The sequence below is a fragment of the Telmatherina bonti genome (genome assembly GCF_933228915.1).
Source record: "Telmatherina bonti genome assembly, chromosome: 4".
NCBI classification, from domain to species: domain Eukaryota; kingdom Metazoa; phylum Chordata; class Actinopteri; order Atheriniformes; family Telmatherinidae; genus Telmatherina; species Telmatherina bonti.
In genome coordinates this window covers 2,899,523-2,909,600 of record NC_136622.1, presented here as the reverse complement: position 1 = coordinate 2,909,600, position 10,078 = coordinate 2,899,523, and the positions used below count along the sequence as shown (strand labels likewise).

Genomic DNA, 10,078 nt, shown 5'->3' with positions numbered 1-10,078 from the left:
TGATGCAGCTTTGTGATATACATGTACAAGTGTTTAGACATTCACATTTTCACCAGTTTTCCTGCTGGAGACTGAACTGGTAAGGTGTTGGTGTGCTGAAATCATGTGGCGGGTATACAGCATGGCGAGATTAGCTACAACAACCAGCTCCTAATGATTATGTTATGACTGGTTTGTTAAATGTAACACTGGATGTGAATCAAGCTAACCTACACATCAACGCTTCCATATTGACAACTTTTCCTGCTGAATTTAAAAAAAAAAAAAGAAGGAACACAGCACGTATGATGCCAAAAATAAACATTTAACATGAAATTACAGAACTCTAAAAATAGAACTATTTCAAAGAAAATATAAAATTATATCTCCATCTTTATATGAACAACTTTTTAACAACTGCAGACTCAGAATTGTCCATGTTTAACATGTAAACATGTTTACTGAAATATTTTAAACATTTTAAATATGTTAAACATGTTAAACATGTAAACTTGGCTGCCGGCCGGGTCAAACAGTGATCACTACTACATGAGTTTCAGAGAACACCATGTGACCCGGGCTTGCTGAAACGTGGCAGTGGGTGGGAAACCCCACACCTTGCTGGCTGGACAGGTGGGGAACGGACAGCAGCAGAGAGGCAGGATTTTAACTGGGCTGTGTGGTCCTTTTCCGTTGCTTCAGGGAAGATTGTGGCTGTGCTTGGTAAACCAGCTCAGTCCAAGCACTGCTCAGACCAGAAAGAAGGAAGATGATGTATGAAAGAGCCAGCTCTCCTGCTAGGAAACCGTGGAGCGGCTGAATGCAGTATCCATGGAAAACATGGGACAATGACATCAAGCATCCCATGACGCTAGGCTGAAATGAAGGCGCGGACACTGAGCAGCAGCTTTAAGGCACCTTGGAACCCTGATGTTTCTGACTGAGGCACAGTCCAGGATGGGCCCGTTGATCTGACCCAGGCAGTGGTTAGCGTTTGTGTCCCGCTGGGTTTTCTGATGGCTCACTGCGATGCCCTGCAACCTGGAAGCTGTCTGAACTCCATCTAATGTGGTCTAGAACAGCAGCAGCAGGCCTGCGATGGCTTCAGCTCTCTGACCCTTTTTACACCATTTAGGACATCTGTTACTGTAAAACCTGTCCTGAATAAGACGCCAAAGCTGGAAGGAGGCAGCTTAGCTTAAATCAGTAAAATATGCTGAGCCAAGCGGCCTTTACCTCCGGCTTCGTTTTCAACGTCTACAGATAAACTTCCTGCAACACGTCTCAGCATGATGAACTCATTTCTTCACACAGAAAACATGCTACAAACTAGAATAAAGCTCTGAAAAGCGCCATTTTAAAATGTACAGACACACAAATACACACACACACAGACTGGAAATGAGTCCACATGTTGTCACGTCCACCCGACACACACTGACCAGAACTGTAGCAGGGCATCCAGGACACTGCAGTACAGTCAGAACATTAAGATATTACCGGCACACGGCCGGACGCAGGGAGGGGGTGAGGCTTCATGCTGATGAAGAGGAGGAGTGATGTCCAACAGTGGTCTGGTTACAGTTTAAACCTACAAAGCAGCATTAGTCTTCAGATCCTGTAGTCTGATAAGAACCGTCTCAGACTGGAGTCCTGCAGTGGACAGGTGCACCACAGACGTTGGTGGCGGCTGTCACTTGGGCACCAGACCGCGGGATTGCGGGTAATGAAGGGATCCTGGACTGGAAGGGCTGAATGAGGTCGGGGTGCTGGACTTTTTGCCGGTTCTTGGTCGACTGAGAACAGAGAGCAGATGTTTAGACAGACTGCAGAAAGCGACGTCCTGCCAGCCGAGCTGCAGACGCTGTCTCACCCAGACTTTGGTTTCATGAGGCTGCTGCTGGCACTGCCAGGCGGGGTTGGTCCCAAGCTGCTGTGAAAGCCTGAAGCGTCTACCTGGATCTCATCCTCATCCCTGAGAGCGTTCTCCAGAGCTGCTGCCACCTTGGGGGCAATAACAGGCTCCTGGTAGTCCTTAGTGGTGCGTGCTGGCAGCTCCATGTCCAGCATGAGGATGTTTTCAGCCTGAGGGAGGACAGGTGCACTTTGTTTGGTCATCTTTGCTGTGAATTAATGTCACAGCTGTTTTATACCATCTTGCATGACTGAGTCCTGTCATCTTCCGTCTGCTGACATGGACGGCAGCAGGATGTCTGGACGGACATGTTAGAGGTGTACAGATACCGATGAAGGTGTCTGATCCGTCAGTGGCGTCTGTCTGTCTAGCTTGTTATCTAAATTTACAATTGAGTTATGGGATTTATTTAAATATTTATGTGTGCAGACTTACATCACTTTATTTTATTTTCAAAACATTCAGTAGAGCCCACAGTCTCAGCATTGGCTTCTAATGTGAGATCTCATGGTCTTAGCATTCACTGCCAACAGGAGAGACTGTGGTCTTAGCGTTAGCTGCAACTGTGATAGCCTGCAGTCTGGATCTATTAAATATTAAACCCGCCGCCTGCACGCACCGCCCTGCCGCCTGCACGCACCGCCCTGCCGCCTGCACGCACCGCCCTGCCGCCTGCACGCACCGCCCTGCCGCCTGCACGCACCGCCCTGCCGCCTGCACGCACCGCCCTGCCGCCTGCACGCACCGCCCTGCCGCCTGCACGCACCGCCCTGCCGCCTGCACGCACCGCCCTGCCGCCTGCACGCACCGCCCTGCCGCCTGCACGCACCGCCCTGCCGCCTGCACGCACCGCCCTGCCGCCTGCACGCACCGCCCTGCCGCCTGCACGCACCGCCCTGCCGTCTGCACGCACCGCCCTGCCGTCTGCACGCACCGCCCTGCCGCCTGCACGCACCGCCCTGCCGCCTGCACGCACCGCCCTGCCGCCTGCACGCACCGCCCTGCCGTCTGCACGCACCGCCCTGCCGCCTGCACGCACCGCCCTGCCGCCTGCACGCACCGCCCTGCCGTCTGCACGCACCGCCCTGCCGTCTGCACGCTCCCCATGTTGTGGATGAAGTTTCTTGTAAAGCATAAAAACCCGGTTCATTAAACATCACGCAGACATGGCTGCCCGCTGTGACCCCCCCCCGTCGCCTGCAGGAAGGAGGAGCTTCATGGTGAACATCTCCAACAGAGAGAAGAAGCCTTACTTTGTATCTGGTGTCGGGTTTCATCATCATCGCCATGCGGGCGTGCTGACTTAGAGGCCTCCTGTAGCCGACAGCAGACAGAGGCCTGGACATCATCTGATGGTCGCTGCAGCAGAACAAGAGGAAACAGAAGCATGATGTCACCGGCTGGACCGACAGATCAACATCCCAGCTTCCAGACATCCCGCCCGGTTGGATCAGACTAAAGCCAGGCCTGTCAATCATCCAAGCTGCGACTTACTCCTCCATGCGCGTGATGGGTTTCATTTTCCAGCAGTCGTCCTCGTCATCATAGACAGCCCTGTTGGCGATTTTCTTCTTCTCCTCCAAGGGAATAAAGTTTTCAATGATCAGATGCCTGAAAGACAGTCAGGAAGAGGAACGTGTGAAAACAGCAAGATCGGACCCGTCCACATAACACAGGCTCCGTACTTTAGTTTGAGGTCTCTGGTGAGCTCGTTCTGGGTCTGCTCGTGCTCCTGACGCATCTCGATGTGCTCCTCCTGGATGCCCTGGATTTCAGCCTTCACAGCCTGCAGCTTATTGAAGAGCTGGAGGAGAAACCAGAGAATAAAAACGCCTGGAGGGCGGTATTCTTACCGACCTGAAACGACACCTTTCTCACGACTCGTTCTGACTGAAAGTTCTGCCGTCTGAAGTCTGCACGGTCATCTTCCTTCATCAGCATGACATCATTACAGGCGCTGAAAAGTCTTCTACCTTTTTCAGCTTCTTGGTTTTGATGTCGACCTCCTGCTGCAGCGAGCTGTAGGTCTCCTTCAGTTCCAGCGTCTCCTCATCGCGGCTCTCCATCTGCTGCTGCATCTCTCGCTCCCGTCGTTTCTGCAAACACGTCAACCGACAGCTCAGAGAGGAGCTCGCCGCAGGACGGCCCGCCAGGTTCTGACCCGCAGCTCGCCGCAGGACGGCCCGCCAGGTTCTGACCCGCAGCTCGCCGCAGGACGGCCCGCCAGGTTCTGACCCGCAGCTCGCCGCAGGACGGCCCGCCAGGTTCTGACCCGCAGCTCGCCACAGGACGGCCCGCCAGGTTCTGACCCGAAACTTGCCGCATACGTGTACACACACACACACACACACACACACACACACACACACACACACATATATTTAAAGTATTGTTTTGGTTTTTTCTTATCAATTATCAGTTCAACTTTTTGTTTTCCTCACTGACTCCGGCAGCTATGTTGATATTTACTGATATTCTCATAAAGGTAATTGATAACCTGCCTTTAGAAGGTGGAGTTTTGCAGCATTACAACCCTTACAGACAACATACCATCCATTAGGGCTGCTCAATTATGACAAAAATTATAACCACAATTATTTTGAGTGAAATTGAGATCTTGATAATTTAACACAATTATCCAGTATTATAAACACCGCTGCGCGTCGTGGTGTTCTAGACTCCGTGTCGTACATTATAACCGTCTAATGGACGGTTCCGAGTTGTTTAATCTGCCTTTACCGCTTATATAGGAACTATTTTATCTTGGCCTGGATGTACGTTTTATACCAAACAACCGCTGTCAGGCTGCAGCGCGTTTCTCTCATTCACCTGTTAAAGGACGGCTGATCTGAACCAGCTGGTGAACACGTTGCTATGGTAACGCCCCGTAACGGAGGGATATTACAGAGTTTAACTGGCCGAACTATGTATAGGAAAATAATGCAGCCAGTTGTCACTGACAATGGTATAAACTATGTTTAGGTGAACTTCCACAACCTACTGCAGTTATTCTACATTGACCTGCAGCCGGAGCCGACTGAGACTGGCCGCCTGGGAGTGCTTTAGGACGGGAGAGGCTCCCGCTGCTCCTTCCTTACAGTAACTGCAGAACAATATGTGTCTTCAAGTCAGTTGCCAAAACACCAGAAAAGTCTCTAATAACTCCAGTAAAAGCTGCTAGATTTGTCGCTTTTAACAAAAAAAAGTCTCCAAGTTGGCAACAGTGTCTGAATGAAAGCAAAGCGGCTGTGGGAGGAGTTTACAGCACAGCGCTGCAACGCCAGAGACGCTCGATTAGCAGCTGAAGACAGCAGGAGAGGAAACTGCAGAGAGAAAAATAATCACACCCTTTTAGTTTTATCATGGTTGGAAACCCAGATCGTACTGACATTAAAACCCGTTAATCGCCCAGTCATATCATCCAGGCCATGAAACACATCTTAATGCTCAGACATGGTTCTTTAAAATATTTGCATTGCATCAAATGTGTTAATTTCTCATCAGAATCTAGTGGCTCAGAGGACGTAGTGCTTCCCAGTGTTTTGTGTATCACCATTCTGATATAAGTCATTATAACTTGGCTCTGGTGCCACAGTTTAAACGTTCCTTTTTAATGGTATGTTTTACACTTGCATTACTTTTACTTTTATACTTTAAGTATTTTTTTAAGTCAGTACTTTTACACTTTTACCTAAGTAAACATTTTAGTTGGTACTTTTACTTCTACAGTCTTTTTAGGCCTGAGTACCTGTACTTCTGCCTGAGTAATGAATCCTTTTGACACCTACATACAGGTTTACTGGGGGTCCAACAAGGGTCTGAAAAAGTCGTAAAAACTTGATTCTACGCGTTAAAAATAAAAGTTTTGAAATAGAAAGTTCTGAGCTTGGGTGGCTCTGAAAGACAACGTCGTTGGGTTAAAATGTGCGAACTGCAAAGTGAGTGGAGGTGAACTGGTTTCCTGCTGTTCCAACCAGTGCTCTAGAATTGCTGACTGTTGGGAGAAACGATGGGGGAACATTTAACCTGACGCACACATGAAAACCTTTACATGTAATGAAGCTAAGAGGGACGTTTGTGGACTCGGTGAGTAAAATGCTGATTTTATACCACATTATTCTCAGCCTGACTTGAGGAACCATTTGCTGAGACAGGAGGACATCAAACTGGGAGGGCTGGCTTTGCTGCGTTCAAGGTCTGAGCCGGCGGGGATCGGCGGCCCGGCCGGTCCAGCAGAAACACCCAGGAGACGTTTTACACGCCAAAGCACAACGTTAAATAAACTCTTTGGACATTATCTAAGTGATATAAGATGGATTTGTGTTTTTGTGATCAAGCGAAGCAATCTCTTCACAGAAACAAGCGGTCGGGTAATAATCAGTCCCTGATGATGTACATAAAGCGTCCAGTTCCTCGCTGCTGCTGTCAGTGGTCTTATATAAGGCTGAACCTGGCAGAAGCTGTGGCAGCCGGTTTACTGGACGTTGTCATGAAGCACCACCGGGTCCCAGCGCAGCAGGCCCGCTGCCGTTCACAGCTTCACACACTTTACCTGCTCGGCTATTTCCTGCCTCCTCTGCTCCAGCATCCTCTGCTGCTCATTGGTGTGGTCCACAATGTTCTTCCCACCCACTAGAAGCTTACTCTCCATCGCCTGAAAGGAGGAAAACACACACTCCACTGCAACACATGAAGAACTCTTCAGTGTGAGTAAACCATGACACATGAAGCCATTTTCTTTTACTCCTCCTGTTCTTTTGTTTTTAATGTCAAAATACATTTAGAACGTGTAGCCTTTTACCGGCCTGCAGACATCACGTTTCCATGGAAACGGGATGTTTTCAGCCTCCGCTGTCAGATTCTGAGGCTAAAATGATGTAAAATGAATGTATGAACAGATAAAGCAGCAAAAAGAGAAACCAGAAGTTTGTAGAAATAACACACATAGATCAGCAGTGACCAAGCCTTTTCTCATCTGAAACACACACACACACACACACACACACACACACACACACACACACACACACACACACACAGAGTTTCCATGTTTCCACACGTCTTCCTGCTACTATCTACCTGCTATCCTCACTGCAGCACCTCCACCTCAGCTGCATCCCAAACGTCTTCCAGGCTTTATTCCAGCCATAGAGGATCATTATTTTCCTGCTTTTCTCATCACTTGTTGATCTTTGGCTGCTCCTGATTGGACGTTACCGTCAGTTTAAGCTCTCTGATTGGTGGAAAGTCTGACAGGACGTGTCTTCATCATCATGTCCAGGTGAAAATAGAGGTCTCTTAGCAACATGGTAGTGATGGTGATGAAGATGTGATAAATAATGGTGGATTTACCATCTAGAGTCTCTGAATGAACACTACATCTGGATTGTAGACCTGCTGGACGGATAGAGAACCGCCGTAGATGAAGGATATTCATCCCAGAGGGACATCCTGCTGCTGATAGTAGAAGAACTACAGTAGTTTCAAGGTCTTTGTGTGAGTGCAGGAATCTTACCTTGACTTTAGCTGCCAGCATCTCTCCAGCCTCCTTCTCCATCCTCAGGTCCTCCATCTTCCTCTCCTTCTCCTTGAGCAGCCGAGCTTTCTCCTCCGCCACCAGACTGTGATCCTCCATGATGGCCTTTCGCTCCTTCTCCAGCTTCTCCTGCTGCTCTCGCCAGTAGTCCCCCTTATCGTCCCCATCGTCATCGTCCTCTTCCATCTCTGCTTCGTCCTGGCCCTCGCTGCCGTCACCGGCCTTCCTCCTCTGCCTCTTCTTCTTCTTCCCGACGCGTTTCTCCAGCTGTTCCTTCAGCCGGGCAATCTCCTCCTGGAACTCTCTGAGTAGGGCGTCTTTGGGGTCTTCGTTGATGTGAGGTTTATTCTTGATGTTTTTAGCCCTGTTGGCGTAGCGCAGCGTCGTCAACGTCTCCTCTACGTTGTAGGATGCTGGGCCGATGTTGGCCACCATCACAGTGCGGGCGTTGCCCCCCAGGGAGTCCTGCAGCAGGCGCGTGAGTTTGGAGTCTCGGTAGGGGATGTGGCTGCTGCGGCCGTCCACCAGAGCAGAGATAACGTTCCCCAGCGCAGAGAGAGAAAGGTTGATCTTCGTGGCTTCTTTGAGCCGCTCCCCCTGAGCGCCTGTCTTAGTTTGTCTTTCGCTGCCGGCCAAATCCACCAGGTTCAGCTTACCGACCCGGATGTGGTTCTCGCCATCCACCCCCAGCTCGCTGCACTCCACCGTGATCACGAAGATGGCGTGAGAACGGGAGCTGTGCTCGTTCATGTTGGTGGCCCCCACCGAACGGTTCTGGTTGCCCACATTCATGACGTGCTCGATCTCCCGCACGCTCTTGGTGACGAAGGAAGACAGATCCTTCACGTAGACCCCCGTGTCAGGCCTCTCCCTGAGCTCCAGGCGGTGCGTTTGGTCCTTGGAAAGCAGGTCTCGGATCTCCTCCTGGTAGATTTCTAGATACGACGCCCTCACCAGGTACTGCTGGTTCTGGGAGCGAGAAATGTGTGTGAAGATGTGCTCAAAGGAGTTGGGGATCACCCCTCTCCTGTCCGGGTCGTTTCTCACGCCCTCCATGGTGTACGTCTTCCCAGTGCCCGTCTGGCCGTAGGCGAAGATGGTCCCGTTGAAGCCCAGGAGAACCGAGTCCACCAGAGGCCTGAAGGTCTCGTCGTACAGGTCGATCTGCTTGGAGTTCCAGTCGTAAACGGAATCAAAAGTGAAGATTTTGGGAAGTTCAGCGGCTGAAGCTTCTCGGGGGTTCCTCACAAGGATTTGACCCAACTTGACATCGACAGAAACCATCCGTTCGAAGCCCGCCGCCCGCTCTTTCTCATTCATGGGACGGCAGCGGACCACCACCTTCACCGACTCGGAGCTTTTGCTCTTGGACATGGTGGGATCTGCTGCCAGCCTCTGCTCGTCTCCTCTGGTCTTCTGGTCCTCGTCTCCTCTTCAGTTCCCCAGGAGAAACGTCCTCCTCAGCAGCAGCTGCAGAAGACACAAGAGGATTCATGTCAGACATCTGTCACCGAGCTGGGAGCAGCTTGAGCTGGGTGTCTTCATCAGAGACATGAAGACGTCCACACAGCAGACCTTCCATTCCAGGAAAGATGTGTAACATTAACACACCTTCAGGCTGAAGCATTTAGCTCGTTAGCTTCTCTACCTACTGATGAAAGCTAACTCCAGGCTAACTCTCTGCAAGCTGGGAGCCATTTCCTTCTGAACAGCTCAGCTGCAGATGATCCCCGGACAGAAACCGTTCTGCTGACGGTAAATCCAGCCGTTAAGGAGGCTATATATCCCCCTGACAACGGTAAACACGCCTGCTAGCCCCACCTGCTAGCTCCATCTGGCAACCTGCTAGCTCCACCTGGCTAGGCTAGGCTAGCTCCACCTGCTAGCTCCACCTGACAACCTGCTAGCTCCACCTGGCTAGGCTAGGCTAGCTCCACCTGCTAGCTCCACCTGACAACCTGCTAGCTCCACCTGGCTAGGCTAGGCTAGCTCCACCTGCTAGCGCTGCTGAAGAAGCTCCGTCTCATTTCATCACGATGAACATAAAACACATGAAACACACTCTCCGCACTCCAACACACACCTTCAGGCTTTACCTGCAGCTAATCCCAACCTGCCATCGCGGTAAAAATCCTGTCAGAGGAAACAAGCCGACCTGGAGTTACGGTACGGGTACCGACAGCGGCCAAAACTGGAAGGCTTAAAGGGGCGGGACTTCCTGCTTAAAGGGGCGGGGTGTCTTACCCCATAAAACCAGGCGCAACTTTCGGTTTTTCTGACAGTAAAACCCTCCAAAAGCAGTTAAATTCCAGCTGAGTGGCTCGTCATCCCCTCACCTGTGCTGTAAAACCTTCCTTTTCCACCATCAGCTGGCGGTTCTGATACATTACCTTTACATCGTTCATGTTCTGCAGGTAATTAAACACCTGTGCTGTAAAACCTTCCTTTTCCACCATCAGCTGGCGGTTCTGATACATTACCTTTACATCGTTCATGTTCTGCAGGTAATTAAACACCTGTGCTGTAAAACCTTCCTTTTCCACCATCAGCTGGCGGTTCTGATACATTACCTTTACATCGTTCATGTTCTGCAGGTAATTAAACACCTGTGCTGTAAAACCTTCCTTTTCCACCATCAGCTGGCGGTT

At 50.4% G+C, this 10,078-nt stretch overlaps 1 protein-coding gene across 1 annotated transcript; it reads right to left on the bottom strand.

The window, feature by feature from the left end:
- kif3b (kinesin family member 3B) lies at positions 1–9,596 on the bottom strand. The gene is made up of 9 exons (XM_079239528.1): positions 9,527–9,596; positions 7,410–8,900; positions 6,447–6,548; positions 3,868–3,990; positions 3,580–3,698; positions 3,389–3,505; positions 3,148–3,253; positions 1,853–2,064; positions 1–1,775 (listed from the first exon to the last, which is right to left on the bottom strand). The coding sequence occupies exons 2-9, from the start codon at positions 8,802–8,804 to the stop codon at positions 1,673–1,675; spliced, it is 2,277 nt and encodes a 758-aa protein (XP_079095654.1). The 5' UTR covers positions 8,805–8,900; positions 9,527–9,596; the 3' UTR covers positions 1–1,672.
- Positions 9,597–10,078: the final 482 nt, after the last annotated feature.